The sequence below is a fragment of the Pholis gunnellus genome (genome assembly GCF_910591455.1).
Source record: "Pholis gunnellus genome assembly, chromosome: 23".
Lineage (NCBI taxonomy): Eukaryota > Metazoa > Chordata > Actinopteri > Perciformes > Pholidae > Pholis > Pholis gunnellus.
Window position 1 is genome coordinate 372501 of NC_136550.1, and position 18937 is coordinate 391437.

At 44.3% G+C, this 18937-nt stretch overlaps 4 protein-coding genes across 5 annotated transcripts; 3 read left to right on the forward strand and 1 right to left on the reverse strand.

Moving 5' to 3' along the window:
• Positions 1 to 395: 395 nt before the first annotated feature.
• cyb5d1 (cytochrome b5 domain containing 1) lies at positions 396 to 1938 on the reverse strand (the record flags this gene model as incomplete). The annotated part of the gene is made up of 4 exons (XM_079184542.1): positions 396 to 626; positions 1045 to 1263; positions 1348 to 1424; positions 1827 to 1938. The coding sequence occupies 4 exons, from the start codon at positions 1936 to 1938 to the stop codon at positions 396 to 398; spliced, it is 639 nt and encodes a 212-aa protein (XP_079040668.1).
• A 1148-nt stretch (positions 1939 to 3086) lies between these two features.
• plod3 (procollagen-lysine, 2-oxoglutarate 5-dioxygenase 3) lies at positions 3087 to 10567 on the forward strand. Its single transcript, XM_079184748.1, has 19 exons — positions 3087 to 3258; positions 4769 to 4860; positions 5097 to 5233; positions 5541 to 5704; positions 5787 to 5899; positions 6022 to 6085; positions 6211 to 6308; positions 6396 to 6497; positions 6578 to 6709; positions 6804 to 6925; positions 7336 to 7440; positions 7729 to 7854; positions 7936 to 8077; positions 8160 to 8273; positions 8359 to 8427; positions 8563 to 8667; positions 8763 to 8909; positions 9622 to 9747; positions 9865 to 10567. The coding sequence occupies exons 1-19, from the start codon at positions 3174 to 3176 to the stop codon at positions 10018 to 10020; spliced, it is 2199 nt and encodes a 732-aa protein (XP_079040874.1). The 5' UTR covers positions 3087 to 3173; the 3' UTR covers positions 10021 to 10567.
• Positions 10568 to 10941: 374 nt separating this feature from the next.
• On the forward strand, positions 10942 to 13050 carry znhit1 (zinc finger, HIT-type containing 1). Its single transcript, XM_079184773.1, has 6 exons — positions 10942 to 10999; positions 11445 to 11542; positions 11641 to 11716; positions 11857 to 11936; positions 12094 to 12263; positions 12655 to 13050. The coding sequence occupies exons 1-6, from the start codon at positions 10975 to 10977 to the stop codon at positions 12674 to 12676; spliced, it is 471 nt and encodes a 156-aa protein (XP_079040899.1). The 5' UTR covers positions 10942 to 10974; the 3' UTR covers positions 12677 to 13050.
• Positions 13051 to 13873: 823 nt separating this feature from the next.
• Positions 13874 to 18204, forward strand: LOC306714678 (uncharacterized protein). 2 transcript variants are annotated; one of them, XM_079184767.1, is made up of 5 exons: positions 13874 to 13924; positions 16026 to 16212; positions 16732 to 16863; positions 17475 to 17611; positions 17950 to 18204. In XM_079184767.1, the coding sequence occupies exons 2-5, from the start codon at positions 16050 to 16052 to the stop codon at positions 18007 to 18009; spliced, it is 492 nt and encodes a 163-aa protein (XP_079040893.1). In that variant the 5' UTR covers positions 13874 to 13924; positions 16026 to 16049; the 3' UTR covers positions 18010 to 18204. The 2 variants fall into 2 exon arrangements, with proteins under 2 accessions (XP_079040893.1, XP_079040894.1); XM_079184768.1 differs by lacking the exon at positions 13874 to 13924 and adding an exon at positions 15750 to 15802.
• The last annotated feature ends 733 nt before the right edge of the window (positions 18205 to 18937 follow it).

The window sequence follows — 18937 nt, forward strand, 5'->3', positions numbered from 1 at the left end:
TGAACACTTCAAGGTGCTGAAGTGGCAGTTAAAACTGAGGTCGTCTTCACAACTTCCCTTTTATCGTTACTGGAGGAGAAACTTCCTCAAATAAACAAAGTTATTCTGTTTAATATAATATATATATATTATATATATTATTAGAATACATATATATAATATATGTGGACACACAAACATGTTGTCCTGATGAGGATCAATAAAGTTATTACAGTTCAACCTCATTTCATCAGAATCCATCAAAGAAAGTTCGAGACCGAAGTTAGATTCTAAAATCTCAGATTTTTATTAATAATTCTGATTATCAACAGAATAAATCATGAACATTTATCATACAGGTGAGTCAGTGTGTGAGGTCACAGCGTGATGAGGTCACAGCGTGATGACGTCTGACGTCAGCTCTCGGTGAGGTCATCGTTGAAGTGGAGCAGGACGGCGGGGGTGAAGAGGTCTCGGTCCAGTCTCAGGTGCTGCAGCTCGTGGTCGTGGTCGGGGACGTTGTTCTCGCCGAGCGTCCGGCTCATGTCCAGACTCACGCCGTCGTGTTTCCAGGTGTAGCTGCAGGCGTGAGAGTTGTAGCGCAGGTAACGCTGGAGGATCTCAGCCATCGTCTCCTCTGAACACACCTGAGGAGCAACAGCACAAGACTCATGACCCGAGAGCTCAGATGTTTCATCTACCTGGACAGGTGAAGAGTACCTGGACAGGTGAAGAGTACCTGGACAGGTGAAGAGTACCTGTACAGGTGAAGAGTACCTGGACATGTAAAGGGTACCTGGACAGGTGAAGGGTACCTGGACAGGTGAAGGGTACCTGTACAGGTAAAGGGTACCTGGACAGGTAAAGAGTACCTGGACAGGTGAAGAGTACCTGGACAGGTGAAGAGTACCTGTACAGGTAAAGGGTACCTGGACAGGTAAAGAGTACCTGGACAGGTGAAGAGTACCTGGACAGGTGAAGAGTACCTGGACGGGTGAAGAGTACCTGTACGGGTAAAGGATACCTGTACAGGTGAGTGTTACCTGTACAGGTGAGACAGTTCACCTGTAGTCTCTGCTCCTGTGAGGTCAGTGTGTTGATGACTCGTATCCACCTGGTCTTGGCGGACAGACGTCCCACCTGGTAGCGCTCGTCCCTCCACCACGGCTCACTGATGTCAGTGGTCCAGTCGGAGCGAGGGCCGGCGGGGGGGATGTGCAGAAAGCGCCCCCTGGGGGTGTAGTACCTCACACAGTTCGTCACGGGGTCCACGTACTTCCGCACCTGAGGACAGAGGACAGGTAGATGCAGGTGAGCCAGGAGCAGAGAGCTGCTCTCTGATTGGCTGGTTTTGTTGAACTAGCTCACGTCTCTGGTTTTAGGGTCGAACCAGCTGCTGATGTCCTGTCCTGCAGCCTCCACGATGGGTAACAGCAGAGCGTCGCCTTCAGGGAGACGAGGGGTTAACACTCCATTCTCATCCAATCACAGCCTAGTCCAGACCTCCAGTTGATTGACAGCTCAAAGTTATTGATGCTGTTTACGTTCCAGTGCCTCCAAAATCAGACTTATTCCTTATAGACATATACATATATGTATACATGTGTATATATATATATATATATATATATATATGTATATATGTGTGTTAAATTATATTGATATAGTATATATCAATATTATTATTATTATAATTATTTATTTATTCAAAATGAACGGTACATGTATATTTATATGTATATAAACATATTATACATATATATGTGTGTATTTATGTATATATATATATATATATATATATATATATATATATATATATATAAAGCAGCTCGTGCTCGTGACGTCACCTTTGTGTTGGTCCACCAGCGGGGTGACGTCACACACTGTGCCCAGGAACGAGAGCCACAGGTCGGCCTCACAGTTGTGAGAAGACACCTGGTCCTGGGTAAAGAAGCTCATGGTGCAGGGAACGAGGGCTCAGTCCGGTTCAGTCCGGGTCAGTCCGGGTCTCTCTCTCTGCTGGCGCTGCGGTGTTGACGCGTTGCTATGAAAACGGGCGGCAAAAGGGGGCGGGGCTATTGGCGTCACGTGACGAGGCCTGTAAGAATTAAATGAATTATATTATTATATTTATCGTTTATTTATATTTACTGTTTTACATCTACAATCTTACTCTTTTTAAAAAATACTTCATTTTGTTTTAGATATTTTTAATTAAATAGAACTCTAATCTGTTTTTTATTTTATAATTATATTGTAATGTTTTCGTGTATTATTTAATTCAAAATAAAAATAAAGTATTTTGAAACAATAAATACTAGATAAATACATATATATATATACATATATATATGTATACATATATATATATATATAAATACATTTATATATATATATCTGCTTTGATAAATATAATATATATATTATAATTATAATAATAAACATAAGATGACATGAAATTAGATAAATAATAAATAATAAAGTACTATTACCACAGTGTAGAATAAGTAAAACGTTACTTAAATAAAAGTACAATAGTAACAACATAAAGTACTAAAAGTAAAAGTACTCATGATGCAGAGTAATATATATATATTATTGTATTATAATGTTCATTTTAATTACTTTATACAATTAACAATAATAAAACTTCATTTATATATATATTATATATATTTATATTATTTAAATGTTTTTATTTAATAATCCCTCTCCTCCCTTCCTCTCTCTCTCTCTCTCATTCCCTCCCTCCTTCCCTCCCTCCTTCTCTCTCTCTCTCCCCCCTCTCTTCCTCCCCCTCTCCCTCCCTCTCTCCTTCCCTCCCTTCCTCTCTATCTCTCTCTCCTTCCCTCCCTCTCTCTCCTTCTCTCCCCCTCCCTTCTTCCCTCCCCCTCTCAGGAATGCTTCAGACGTGGCAAAGATTTTTCACGAACTTTCTCGATTCCATGAAATACGAGACCGCGCTGATTTGCTGGGTGAGCCCGTCAATCAGCGCTCCGGAGCTTCTCGTTGGCTGAAACTCTAAAAGTGGGCGGGCGAGTCTATTTCGTCGCTTCTGTTGACATTTTTTTTGTCTCGCGATAAGACGCGAGAGTTGAGAGCCGCTCTGGAGACTGATGGAGTGAAGACGAGAGAAGTGACGGTTATCAGTCTCATCTCAGCCGTTAACGGGGTCTTTTCTTTAATAAGCGGCCATGTTGTCCTGTCTTCTTCTCGGCCTGCTGGCTCTCTTCTTCTTCCAGAGCTCCGTGTCGGCCGACCAGCGGACACTCTCTCCAGGTAAGGCCGCTTCAGAGGTGTCTCTCTCCGGCCAGGCGGAGCACCAAGACCCGCTGTAGCCACCTAGCTAACGGTTCTCTGAGCTAACGGTGCTCTGAGCTAACGGTTCTTTACTTCTAACGTCTTTTTAAATAGCGACACGTATTCAAGAATGAGTCCGTTAACTTTTAGTGTTAAAACTATTAATGTTAGACCCGCTAACTTTACAGCTGTTAGCTCTGTTAGCTTAGCTCGAGGCCAATAAGCAAGAATTCAACACTGTGATTTATGGAGTCTGTTTTTATCATTAACTTTGTAAATATAGTTCTTTTTACTACGTCTGACAGTAAATATAGTACTTTTTACTACATCTGACAGTAAATATTGTACTTTTTAATACATTTGACAGTAAATATAGTACTTTTTACTACGTCTGACAGTAAATATTGTACTTTTTAATGTACTATATTTATCTGACAGCTTGAGTTACTTTTCAGCTCAGATATTAAAAGATAAAATATTGTTATGAAGGAAATTAAAATCACTTTAAACTCACAATAATAAAGTACAGTTCATGATAGTGTAACACTGACTGAGTGTATAAGTACTTTCATACACTTTACTGAAAACAAAGTATTGTTAATTGGAGGTGTTTCTATTCTTACTGAAGTAACAGATTTAAATACTTATTCCACCACAGAAGAAGAAGAAGAAGAAGAAGTGTGTTTTAAGTATAATATAAATATAAATACTAAATATAATGGAGGAACCTTCTAGACTTCTGAATCCCCGCCCACATTTCAACTCAACTTTATTGATACAATAACACAGAAACATTAGAACAAAAGATGAATAACGAAATGTTTAAAGATCAGATTATGTTCACGTGTCTTATTTCACATAAAACAGTAAGAAGTTCAACTAAAGTACAACGAGAACAAATACACTCAATAAATACCTTCACAGCACTGATGAGTACAACATGTACTTGACCTCTATGATGATGTAATGATCAGCTGTTTGATCCCCTGTCTCTTCTTCTCTGGTTTAAAACATGTTCACACACTGAAGACAAGGAGGCGTCTGTCCCCAAATACTGTCTGTCCTCCTTCACCTCCTCCTCCTCCTCACCCTCCCCCCCCCCTCCCCTCCCCCCTCCCCTCCTCCTTCACCTCTCAGAGGTATTTAAGAGGAATTTCACTTTCACCAAATTCCTCGAAAAGCCTGGAGGAAGAGAGGAGGAGGAGGAGGAGGAGGGAGGGAGGAAAGGAAAGGAGGGGGAGGAAGTAAGGGAGGAGGAGATTACTTGACAGCTGCAACAGTTTGAAAGCTTCCTGTCTTCACACAGAGTAACTAAGTACTTAAGTACAATTTGGTACTAATAAGGTACTTGTACTTTACGTGTGTGTGTGTGTGTGTGTGTGTGTGTGTGTGTGTGTGTGTGTGTGTGTGTGTGTGTGTGTGTGTGTGTGTGTGTGTGTGTGTGTGTGTGTGTGTGTGTGTGTGTGTGTGTGTGTGTGTGTGTGTGTAGAAAATGTCCTGGTGATCACCGCTGCAACGGAGGAGACTGACGGCTTCAACCGCTTCATGAGGACGGCCAGAGAGTTCAAATACACTGTGAAGGTAACGCACACTACACACAGACACACTCACTACACACACACACACAGACACACACACACACTCACTACACACAGACACACTACACAGAGCCTGAACGCTTCATAATGTAAGTGAACTGAACATCAGTTAGCTGATAGCTCTGTTATTTTAGTAGTGTCGCCGAGTATGGAGCACGATGGTGGTGAAGATGATGAAGATGGTGGTGATGATGGTGATGAAGATGGTGGTGTGTTCAGGTGCTGGGTCTGGGGGAGCAGTGGAAGGGGGGAGACGTGGCTCGGACGGTGGGCGGAGGTCAGAAGGTCAGATGGTTGAAGGCGGAGCTGCTGAAACACTCTGACAACAAAGACCTGGTCGTCATCTTCGTAGACAGGTGTGTGTGTGTGTGTGTGTGTGTGTGTGTGTGTGTGTGTGTGTGTGTGTGTGTGTGTGTGTGTGTGTGTGTGTGTGTGTGTGTGTGTGTGTGTGTGTGTGTGTGTGTGTGTGTGTGTGTGTGTGTGTGTGTCTTCTCTGCATTGCTTTATTGTCATGTTCCTTTGTTCTGTCTTTAACGTGAAATCTGATCATTGATTCATTGTTTCAGACCTTTTCTTCTTCTTTTATTGTGAAACATCCCCCCATGTGTAAACCTGCACACTGGAGCCACGCCTCAGTCTTTTATTGTGAAACTCTCTCTGCAGCTATGACGTGATCTTCGCGTCGGGTCCGGAGGAGCTGCTCTCTAAGTTCTCTCGTCTGGGTCACAGAGTGGTTTTCTCAGCGGAGGGCTTCTGCTGGCCCGACCAGAGACTGGCCTCCAAATACCCAGAGGTGCATTCTGGGAAACGCTTCCTCAACTCAGGAGGTAAGACGGGTCCTCTTTATCTTCAGCAGGAACCGTAGGAACCTCAAAGTTAACGTGTGTGTGTGTGTGTGTGTGTGTTCAGGGTTCATCGGCTTCGCTTCAGATCTCAGCTCAATGGTTCAACAATGGAAATATAAAGACAACGATGACGACCAGCTGTTCTACACCAAGATATACCTGGACAAGAAACAGAGGGTGAGGAGGAGGAGGGGGAGGGGGGGGAGGAGGAGGAGGAGGAGGAGGAGGAGGAGGAGGAGGAGGAGGAGGAGGAGGAGGAGGAGGAGGAGGATTATGATGATGTCTCTTCTTCTCTTCAGGCCAAGTTCAACATGACTCTCGACCATCGCTCCAGAATCTTCCAAAATCTGAACGGAGCTGTTGGTGAGACACACACACATTAAGACACATTAACACACAGACACACACATTAACACAGACACACACATTAACACAGACACACACATTAACACAGTGTGTACATCGCTGTGCTTGTTTCTGTCCGTCAGAGGAAGTCGTCCTGAAGTTTGAGAGGGCAAAGGTGAGAGCCAGGAACGTGGCCTATGACACACTTCCTGTCATCATCCACGGGAACGGCCCCACCAAGGTAACCGACCAATCACAGCCTCCCGCGTGACAACATCATTAGTGTTCCAGCACTGGGTCACATGACCTCGTCTCTGTGTCTCTGCAGCTGCAGCTGAACTACCTGGGTAACTACGTTCCCTCGGCCTGGACCTTTGAGAACGGATGTGGGATCTGTGACGACGACCTGCTGTTCTTCAACGATGCTCCCGTAGGCTCCTCCCCCTTCTGATGGTGATGACGTTTCACTTCCTGTAGCGGTGGTTAACGTGTGTGTGTGTGTGTGTTCAGGATTATGACATGCCGCTGGTGTACGTCGCCGTGTTCATCGAGCACACCACTCCCTTCATGGAGGAGTTCTTGGACCGGCTGACGACGCTCAACTACCCGACGGCGAGGATCCGCCTCTTCGTCCACAACAACGTACGCCGCTCGCAGAACCCAAATGTGTGTTCTGACCCGTTTGTGTTTATGTTTCGGTTCCGCTCTGATCCGTTTAAATCCACCTCTGATCCAGGTCGTGTACCACGAGCGCCACATCCAGAAGTTCTGGGAGAGCCACAGAGATCTGTTCCCCGACGCCCTGCTGGTGGGACCGGAGGAGAACCTGCAGGAGAACAAGGCCAGAGCCATGGCTGTGTGAGTGGAGATGTCTTAGAACCTGAACACATCAGTTTATCTTCATAGAACATCAGAGATGTTTTAGAACCTGAACACATCAGTTTATCTTCATAGAACATCAGAGATGTCTTAGAACCTGAACACATCAGTTTATCTTCATAGAACATCAGATGTTTTAGAACCTGAACACATCAGTTTATCTTCAGAGAACATCAGAGATGTCTTAGAACCTGAACACATCAGTTTATCTTCATAGAACATTAGAGATGTTTTAGAACCTGAACACATCAGTTTATCTTCATAGAACATTAGAGATGTCTTAGAACCTGAACACATCAGTTTATCTTCAGAGAACATCAGAGATCCTTTTTATTCAACCAGTGCTGAAATGATGATTTGATTGACGTTTTTCCTGAATTTGTGATTAGCGAGGCGTGTAAGAAGGATCCAGAGTGTGATTACTACTTCAGCATCGACTCTGACGTGGCCCTGACGAACCCTGACACACTGAGGATACTAATCGAAGAAAACAAGTACGTAATCCCCTGAAGAGTCCATCCTACTACCTTACAAGGACCCAACAAGTCCACACTAGCACCCTTCTATATACCCTACATACCAACAAGTCCACACTAGCACCCTTCTATATACCCTACATACCAACAAGGTGTGTAACAGGCTGTTTTCTGTTCAGATCACTGTAACATCAGCTCCAGATGTCCAGCACCACAATGTTAACAACAACACATCAGACCAGACGCTCTGTGTACACGTTTCAATATTTGGGCTTAACTTGAGGAAACACTCTGTTTCTGTCTCAGGTCAGTTATCGCTCCCATGTTGTCCAGACACGGGAAGCTGTGGAGTAACTTCTGGGGCGCTCTGAGTCCTGAAGGGTTCTACTCCAGATCTGAAGACTACATCGAGATCGTCCAGGCCAAGAGGATGTGAGCACACACACTAGTTTAGTGGAGCAGTCTTCTCTCGGCACAGGTGAATCCTGTTAACCTGTGGTTGTGTGTGTGTAGGGGTGTGTGGAACGTGCCTTACATCACCCAGGCCTACCTGATCAAAGGCAGCGTGTTGCGGTCCAAGCTGTCCCAGGTGAGCCTGTACGTGGAGGAGGGGATGGACCCCGACATGGTGTTCTGCAGGAGCATCAGAGACCAGGTAACACCTGCCGAACACCTGCTCACCTCACAACTACCAAGCGATCACAGAGCCTTGTTGTAGCTCATCTCTGTGTCCACAGGGAGTCTTCATGTTCGTGTCCAACCGCGACGAGTTTGGTCGTCTGGTGGCGTCGGCCAACTTCAACACGTCCAGGCTTCACCCGGACATGTGGCAGATCTTCGACAACCCTGTGGTCAGAAAAACATTTGAATAAACAACATACATGAATATATGGTAAGCTGAATGAGAGCACATGCTGAATGTGTGAGCATTTGCAGGACTGGAAGGAGAAGTACATCAATGAAAACTACTCCAAGATCTTTGAGGATAAGAACTTTGTGCAGCAGGTAACAAAACATAAACAACATTCCAACCAACAACTTGATGTATAATTGACCTGAGTTCAAATCAGTACAACCGAAAAATGAAAGTTCTCCCAATCATTTGAACCATCTTGTTCAATAATGATCTCTCTCTCTCAGCCCTGTCCAGATGTTTACTGGTTTCCAGCCTTCTCAGAGAAGATGTGTGATCATCTGGTGGAGACCATGGAGCACAATGGCGAGTGGTCTGGAGGAAAACACAAGGTAACCTGTCTGACTGTTTGTATATTCAACAGACGGGGAAAGTGAGTTAACAAAGTATTTAGATTTGAAGATTTGTCTTTTCTGTGTGTGTTTAGGACGAGCGTCTGGCCGGTGGTTATGAAAATGTCCCAACTGTGGATATCCACATGAACCAGATCGAGTTTGAGAAGGAGTGGCTGAAATTCCTCAAAGAGTACATCGCCCCCGTCACTGAAAAACTCTATCCTGGCTATTACCCCAAGGTACAGTTCAGATACTACCCCAAGGTACAGTTCAGATACTACCCCAAGGTACAGTTCAGATACTACCCCAAGGTACAGTTCAGGTACTACCCCAAGGTACAGTTCACGTACTACCCTGTGGTACAGTTCAGGTACTACCCTGTGGTACAGTTCAGGTACTACCCTGTAGTATAGTTCAGGTACTACCCTGTAGTATAGTTCAGGTACTACCCTGTGGTATAGTTCAGGTACTACCCTGTGGTATAGTTCAGGTACTACCCTGTGGTACAGTTCAGGTACTACCCTGTGGTATAGTTCAGGTACTACCCTGTGGTACAGTTCAGGTACTACCCTGTGGTACAGTTCAGGTACTACCCTGTAGTATAGTTCAGGTACTACCCTGTGGTATAGTTCAGGTACTACCCTGTGGTACAGTTCAGGTACTACCCTGTGGTACAGTTCAGGTACTACCCTGTAGTATAGTTCAGGTACTACCCTGTGGTATAGTTCAGGTACTACCCTGTGGTATAGTTCAGGTACTACCCTGTAGTATAGTTCAGGTACTACCCTGTGGTATAGTTCAGGTACTACCCTGTGGTATAGTTCAGGTACTACCCTGTAGTATAGTTCAGGTACTACCCTGTGGTATAGTTCAGGTACTACCCTGTGGTATAGTTCAGGTACTACCCTGTGGTATAGTCTTTCTCTACAGTCCTCTCCTCTGTGTGTTCAGGCTCAGGCCATCATGAACTTTGTGGTGCGTTACCGTCCTGACGAGCAGCCGTCTCTGCGGCCGCATCACGACTCCTCCACCTTCACCATCAACATCGCCCTGAACAGTAAGGGCGTGGACTACGAGGTACACACACACACACACACACACACACACACACACACACACACACACACACACTGGTTCAGCAGGACGTTACAACTCAAACTGAAACGTGACGGTGTGACTGTGACTGTGTCTCAGGGTGGAGGCTGCAGGTTCCTGCGCTACGACTGTCTGGTGGAGTCTCCCAGGAAGGGCTGGTCCTTCATGCACCCGGGCCGCCTGACGCACTACCACGAGGGTCTGCCCACCACCACAGGGACCAGATACATCATGGTGTCCTTCGTAGACCCCTAACGTGTGCGTGTGCGTGTGCGTGTGCGTGTGTGTGTGTGTGTGCATGTGTGTGTGTGTACGCGCGCACATCAGTCGACCTCATCAGCGAGAGAGACAGACAGGACGGAGGGATACACGTGATGACCCTGAATGCCTCTCTGATTGGATGAGCTGTGGACCCTGAACGCATCGTCGTAGATCCTTTCAGAATAAGAGTCACCGCGCTGCCTTATCTGATCAGAACACTCGTCAGCTGTTACTGTGGAAACTGTAAGGAACACGACGTCGTTCCGTCAGCACTGATCCTACAGGATGATGTCATCGTTAACTAGACCAATCAGATCACTGGGATGGAGCGTCACTCACTGATCATCTGGAGAACGATCTGTGCTAAATACATATTCTATGACGAGTAAAGTTTTAATTAGAGAAATGTTTAAACTGTTACTGGGGAAACACTAAAGGCCTTTTATATGTTTTAATGTTTGATCTTCATTGCTCGTGTCTTTGTTTTCTCTCTCTGGCTTTGTGTTAAATTATTTGACTGAGCGAATAAAGTTGAGATTTTAATAAATCATTTTACTTTGTGTTGTTTTTGTGGAGATGTTTATGAAGTAGAAGAATTATTGAGTTTATGTGGCATAAAAAACACGTTTTTATAATTATTTCCATGTTTATTATTTATCAACGACGTAGAATAAAACCTCAGAATAAGTCTTCACCAATAGAAGTATTAAAATACAAACTTCTCTAATGGTTTGTATGTGATTATTAAAATGGTTGTTTTAAACTTAGTTAATATTCATTGCTCGTGTCTATTATTGCTAAAAACAGCTGAGAGTTAACTTGTGAAAATATAAAGATGATAAAATAATAATAAACATTTAAACAACGTTGTTGGAGGATTTCGCGCTTCGCTTGATTTAGAGCCTCCGCGGCTTCCGTAGACCGGAAGTGAGAGCCAACAGAGCCGCCATGGTGCAGGAGAAGAAAGGTTCCGGTGAGTTTAAGTTACATTTAAACCTTTACCTCAACACGTGGCCGCGCCGCGCGAGACTCTAATGTCTCAAAGTATAAAATGTGTAAATGCGCGTGCACTTGTTATCTGCGCGCTCTTTTTGTCTGTTTCCGCTCGTGTCAGCACGGACTCACGAAACGTTCTTCGGAGCTATCGAAGCTACTTTCTGTTGTTGTTGTTTCCGGTTAGTTTAACGGACTCGTGAGGAGTTCCGCGTGTTAAAGGTCCTCAGCAGAGACTCCGGTCCCGGTTTTAATCCTCTAAACCGGAACCGGATCACTCCGCGGCCCGCGGGCCTCTGGTTGATTACCGTGAGGAGTTCTGTGTGTTTGAGTCATTACGGTCCGCACAACTCATCTACATATAAACATACAAATATATAAACATATATATATATATCTGTCTCCCTCCTGTCTCCCCCCCTCAGCTCGTGTGGAGGCCGGTCAGCGTAGAGTTCTCGATGAAGCCACCAGACAGAGGAGACTGACCCGTCAGCTGGACGCTCTGGAGAAAGACAACTTCCAGGTCTGACCTGTGACCGGCTGATGACGTCATCAGGATCAGTTTTTTTTATGGAGCTTTAGAGGAAGTTTCTCATGTTGTTGTTGTTGTTGTGTTTCCAGGACGACCCCCTGTCCTCCCTGCCTCCCCCAGGTCCTACTGCCCGTCTGCCTGCCTTCAGTGAGACAGAAGAACCAGGTTATTAAACACTGAGAGACGAAGCCATGGAGGACACCAGAGGACACCAGAGGACACATGTTCTTATTAACATCTGTTCCTCTTCTCCTCCTTCTTCTTGTTCCTCTTCTCCTTCTTCTTCTGTGTCTCTGTGCGTCCAGAGAAGAAGAAGAGGAAGACGAGGGGCGACCACTTTAAGCAGCGTTTCAGGAAGAACTTCACCACTCTGCTGGAGGAGGAGGTGTGTGTGTGTGTGTGTGTGTGTGTGTGTGTGTGTGTGTGTGTGTGTGTGTGTGTGTGTGTGTGTGTGTGTGTGTGTGTGTGTGTGTGTGTGTGTGTGTGTGTGTGTGTGTGTGTGTGTGTGTGAGCTGACTGCTGCTCTGCTCTCTGATTGGTAGAACCTGTCGGAGAGGGCGGAGCCTAACTACCTGTCTGCTGCGGCCCCTCCCTCCTCTCTGCCCCCCCGTCACTTCTGCTGCGTCTGTGGTTTCCCGTCTCACTACACCTGCACCACCTGTGGGGGGCGCTACTGCAGCAGCAAGTGTCTGTGTACGCACAGAGAGACCAGGTACACACACACACACACACGTTCGTCTTTCTACAATGTGAGGACCATCAACAACATCATGCATTTATTAACCCTTAAGTCTTAACCTGACAGCCAGAACAGTCACTTCATTTGTACATGCATGTCGTATATATGTACATAAACATATGTTAACATAAGCGTGTTGTATTTATTTATGAAGCCGCTCTCTGGACCTTAAGTTCAAAGTGTTTAAAACAAACAGATTTAGTTTCACTCTACAGAAAACACAGAAAACAGTAAACGCAGCTGAAAGCTCCGGTCGTGGACCTTTGAGTAACCAAGTACAAGTACCCCAAGTACTGACTTGAGGTACTTGTACTTTGTTGTACTCTGTACTGACACGAACTCTTCGTCCTCTTTGTGTCTGCAGGTGTTTGAAGTGGACGCTCTAACTGCTGCCTGGTCACCATGGCGATGATGATGATGATGGGATGGCGCTTCCTGTGAACTGACGAACACACACACATACATATGAAGCTACAACTGGTTAGCTTAGCTTAGCATAGATACTGGAAACAGAGGGAAACTGCTAGCCTGTTTATGAACCTTTTCACTCATTAAGCTAACGATGTGTATTTAATGTGTTGAGAGGAACAACAGGACCGTTAGCGAGCTAACACGCTAGCATTAAAGCTAATATGAGCTGCTGTGTTCTGTTTATTTTGTCCACCCCCCACCACATATACATATATGTATAACAACAACAATATTGTTCTGTAAATAATGAAAACGTGTGTTTTTATTTTCATGTTTTATTAAAGAAAAATAAACTGGAGACGTTTTAATTTCTACAACAAATAATTCAGAAAGTTTGTGTTAAATTTAAATAAATATAATACTATATATTAATATATATATATATAATATATAATACTATTATATAATATATATATTAATAGTTTATATATTATATATTCTATTAATATATAAGTGGTTAGTGAGCCTGTTTTCATACCAGATATTCTTAAACATTTAGAACGAGTTAAAGAGAAGGCTATTTATAGAATCATATTAAAATGTTTTTAAAATCCAAAAGTCAACATTTATGAAACGAGATATTCTGTAAGAAGACTCACATTAATAAACTACATTAATACTAAACACATATATATTCTGTTTCATATCAAACATTCATTTATCTGAAATAACTCCTCAGGTTGTTGTTCCTTCGACGGTTCGATTCCTAAACCGTCCAGGAGTCAGAAATTATGATTATTAATTTATAAAGTGTTGCTCATCAGCTTTTATTATATTTAATGTTTCAGTTCATACATTTGTATTTAATGTTAATATTGATTTAACGGTCAGAGATGACAATATTATGAATATTGTCATGAATATTCGTATTTGACGGTAGACGTGGAGCTAAAGAGGCTGAACAGCTTCATGTTACTATGATGTTAAATAATCACATTCAAAGGAGGAAGTGAATGAAATGGGGGGTAACCATGGCAACAGTGTCATTAAAAACACGTCAATAATTAATGTGGACTTTTGAGTCGAGTGTGTGTGTGTGTGTGAGAGTGTGTGTGTGTGAGTGTGTGTGTGTGTGAGTGTGAGTGTGTGTGTGTGTCAGACTTTGTCCTACAGGAAGTCGTTGGTCAGCTGGTTCTCTGAGTTGAGGATCTGCAGCTTCATCAGTGAGTACAAACAGTTTAGACTCTCAGCAGACGTTTCCTTGATTCTCTCTGATACACAATATTAATATTAAAGATGGTATTAATGATGTAAATGCAGTTATTTACTCTACATTTTGTGTTGTTCAGGTACTCTGTTCACTACCTGTTCAGGTACTCTGTTCTCTACCTGCTCAGGTACTCTGTTCTCTACCTGCTCAGGTACTCTGTTCACTACCTGTTCAGGTACTCTGTTCACTACCTGTTCAGGTACTCTGTTCACTACCTGCTCAGGTACTCTGTTCACTACCTGCTCAGGTACTCTGTTCACTACCTGTTCAGGTACTCTGTTCACTACCTGCTCAGGTACTCTGTTCTCTACCAGCTCAGGTACTCTGTTCACTACCTGTTCAGGTACTCTGTTCTCTACCTGTTCAGGTACTCTGTTCTCTACCTGTTCAGGTACTCTGTTCTCTACCTGTTCAGGTACTCTGTTCACTACCTGCTCAGGTACTCTGTTCACTACCTGCTCAGGTACTCTGTTCACTACCTGTTCAGGTACTCTGTTCTCTACCTGCTCAGGTACTCTGTTCTCTACCTGCTCAGGTACTCTGTTCACTACCTGTTCAGGTACTCTGTTCTCTACCTGCTCAGGTACTCTGTTCTCTACCTGTTCAGGTACTCTGTTCACTACCTGTTCAGGTACTCTGTTCACTACCTGTTCAGGTACTCTGTTCTCTACCTGTTCAGGTACTCTGTTCACTACCTGCTCAGGTACTCTGTTCACTACCTGTTCAGGTACTCTGTTCACTACCTGTTCAGGTACTCTGTTCACTACCTGTTCAGGTACTCTGTTCTCTACCTGTTCAGGTACTCTGTTCACTACCTGCTCAGGTACTCTGTTCTCTACCTGTTCAGGTACTCTGTTCACTACCTGTTCAGGTACTCTGTTCTCTACCTGTTCAGGTACTCTGTTCACTACCTGTTCAGGTACTCTGTTCTCTACCTGTTCAGGTACTCTGTTCACTACCTGCTCAGGTACTCTGTTCACTACCTGTTCAGGTACTCTGTTCACTACCTGTTCAGGTACCTGTTCAGGTACTCTGTTCACTACCTGTTCAGGTACTCTGTTCTCTACCTGTTCAGGTACTCTGTTCACTACCTGCTCAGGTACTCTGTTCACTACCTGCTCAGGTACTCTGTTCACTACCTGCTCAGGTACTCTGTTCACTACCTGTTCAGGTACTCTGTTCACTACCTGTTCAGGTACTCTGTTCACTACCTGTTCAGGTACTCTGTTCACTACCTGCTCAGGTACTCTGTTCACTACCTGTTCAGGTACTCTGTTCACTACCTGCTCAGGTACTCTGTTCACTACCTGCTCAGGTACTCTGTTCACTACCTGTTCAGGTACTCTGTTCACTACCTGTTCAGGTACTCTGTTCACTACCTGTTCAGGTACTCTGTTCTCTACCTGTTCAGGTACTCTGTTCACTACCTGCTCAGGTACTCTGTTCTCTACCTGTTCAGGTACTCTGTTCACTACCTGTTCAGGTACTCTGTTCTCTACCTGTTCAGGTACTCTGTTCACTACCTGTTCAGGTACTCTGTTCTCTACCTGTTCAGGTACTCTGTTCACTACCTGCTCAGGTACTCTGTTCACTACCTGTTCAGGTACTCTGTTCACTACCTGTTCAGGTACCTGTTCAGGTACTCTGTTCACTACCTGTTCAGGTACTCTGTTCTCTACCTGTTCAGGTACTCTGTTCACTACCTGCTCAGGTACTCTGTTCACTACCTGCTCAGGTACTCTGTTCACTACCTGCTCAGGTACTCTGTTCACTACCTGTTCAGGTACTCTGTTCACTACCTGTTCAGGTACTCTGTTCACTACCTGTTCAGGTACTCTGTTCACTACCTGCTCAGGTACTCTGTTCACTACCTGTTCAGGTACTCTGTTCACTACCTGCTCAGGTACTCTGTTCACTACCTGCTCAGGTACTCTGTTCACTACCTGTACATTAAATTGTTATTACAGGTCAATGTATTATCAATTATAATCTGATATCTGATGATTTCCATAAAACAGCAGCAGATCTTAATCTCAGTTTAAATCTATTTATAGCTCCTCCCACTGCAAACATTCATCATGAAGTCTTCATCACCACCTTCTTCATCATCATCATCATCATCAATAACATCTACCTCAGTGACGGCTGCACCAGACATTCAGCTCTCCTCTTCATCGTCTCCTCCTCCTCTTCCTCATCTGTCTCTGAGAAGTCCTGATCTTCAAGCAGAGTTTCTAAAAGGTGCAAAGTCTGTTTCACCCTCCGTCTCCTGTCTCATGTCTTCAGAGAGACGAGAGCCTGAACTGACTCAAAACTACCTCAACGAGACTCAAAACGACCTCAAAGAGACTCAAAACAACCTCAAACAGACTCAAAACGACCTCAACGAGACTCAAAACGACCTCAAAGAGACTCAAAACGACCTCAACGAGACTCAAAATGACCTCAAAGAGACTCAAAACAACCTCAACGAGACTCAAAACGACCTCAAAGAGACTCAAAACAACCTCAAACAGACTCAAAACGACCTCAACGAGACTCAAAACGACCTCAAAGAGACTCAAAACAACCTCAAACAGACTCAAAACGACCTCAACGAGACTCAAAACGACCTCAAAGAGACTCAAAACAACCTCAAACAGACTCAAAACGACCTCAACGAGACTAAAAACGACCTCAAACAGACTCAAAACGACCTCAAAGAGACTCTAAACGTTGCTCCAGAGACTCTCTGTCTCATGTTTGTCTTTTTGTTTTCAGAGAGTCAGAGGAGACTACGGTCTCACAGCGATCATGGTGGATCCAGTGTCACCTCCCCTTCCTCTCCTCTGCCCTCCCCCTTCAGTCCTTCCTCCTCCTCCTCTTCCTCGTCTCCTCCTGTCAACAGACAAGGTGAGCTGGATGTCCCACTGTGGACAATGAAACGGTGTGAAGTGGAGCTTCTAGTGAGGAGCCGCGTTTCATTTCAACACGTTATCGTCTGAACAGAACTCTTACATCAGGTACTCTTTGTATCATCTTCATCTTTTTATTAGCGTCAAAAAGCCACGTACCATGCTACTTCCTGTTGGTTCAAAGTAAAAGCACTTCCTGTTTCATGCTCTTCACAATAAAAGTAAATCAGCTTAACAACATGAACAGTGTTACACAAGCAACATGAACATTGTTAGTTATGTTATGACAACTCACACCATGTGTAGACGGCAGACGTCGCCCTCTGGTGGAGAGACAGATGAACAGTGCACAGTCTGCTGTTCACTGATCACTCACCTCATGAGTTCTCATGAGCTTAGAACAGAATCAGGTCTGCAGGAGAGTAAGAGTCACACCAAACCCTGCAGGACGCTCAGCGTGATTATTCAGCACGAACGGAGCTCAGAAACAAGTTTGCTTCTTAAGAAAGCCGAGGTCACAGTCTTAGCTCCTCTGGACGAACAGCAGACTCATCGTCTAGTTTTTCATACCTGCTGATAACCAAACACCGACTTCCTGTTTGTGTGCAGCTCGTCTGTCTCTGTCCAGCCCGGAGCTGCTGTCAGAGCTGAAGAAGTCGAGGACACGCAGCCTCCGACACGTCCCCGCCCACAACGGACTGACCACCGTCTTCTGTGGACGAGGAGGAGGAGGAGGAGGACGACAGGTGAGCTGAGGACATCATGATGTCCCGTCCTGTTCTGAAGCTGATCACAGATCAGTTCATGGACACTAAAAGAGAATCTAAGAGTTGTGGTGGAAACGACTCAATAGCACCGAGAGAGAAAGAAGTTTGTCTTCAAAGTATTTAAGGCTTCAGCGTCACACAGAGCACAGTTCAGTCTTAATTCACTGACTTCCTCTCATGGAAGCAGAGACACGCGTGTTCTCGTCACCACTCAGCTCAGCGCTCAGTCATGAGTCACGCGTGGTTCTGTGAGGAACGTGAGCTCAGTCAGCTGATGTTGAAATCCTCTCGTCTTCAATGTTGCTCTTCTCCTCCAGGTGTCTGGCCCCGCCCCCTCCACACCACCAGCCAATCAGAAGACTTCAACGCGAGAGTAACGGGACGTCGAGTCATCGCAATGAATGAAGAATTTAATTTAAGTGAGAATGAATCATAACATGACCTTTGACCTGTAGTTTGAATCATTAAAAGACTTTCAGCTGTTTTTATCAGCTGTTTGTTATTAATACGATGAATATGAATGAAGATCAGAACATGATGTCATCGGCTTTACAGCGACACAAACAGAAATAAAACACGTTTCAACATTTAGAAGAGTTATAGAAGTTTATCAATCGTGTCACAGCTGAGCTTCAACTGCTGCGCTCACTGATCGTCAGTTAACGACAAAGAGTCCGATCAGCTCCTCACGGTCATCAAACCGAACAAACGGATTCAAAGCAGAAAATAAAAACTCAATACAAACGTAAGAAAAGATTATTTAAAGAGAAGGACACTAAAATAAAAGAATGTTTCACTAAAAAAGAACAATAACAAAAACATTTATGAAAACAATAATGTGAACACTAATTAATCTATCTAACTACCCACCCACCCACCCAACTAACTAACTAACTAACTAACTAACTACCAACCATCTATCTAACTAACCAACTATCTAATCCAGAAGTCACATGATAACAGGCGGTTGTTGTTTTTTTTGGGGGGGGGGGGGGGGACAATAGACCCCGTCTCTGATGGAAGATGGTCTCTGAACTACAAAGAGACTCTTTCCATGACATCAATGTGAGAGAAGCTCATAAAAACCTCACAGCTGTTGGGTCATGGGGGGGGGGGGGGGGGGACTAGCTTGTCGATGATGTGTGGGTGCGTTGGTGGACTTTAAGGTTGCTAATTCGAGAAAAGGTTTTCCCACATTTGTCGCACCAGTACGGTTTCTCTCCAGTGTGAACACGTTGGTGGACAGTAAAGTTACTCTGCGAAGCGAATCTTTTCCCGCATTGGTCACACCAGTATGGTTTCTCT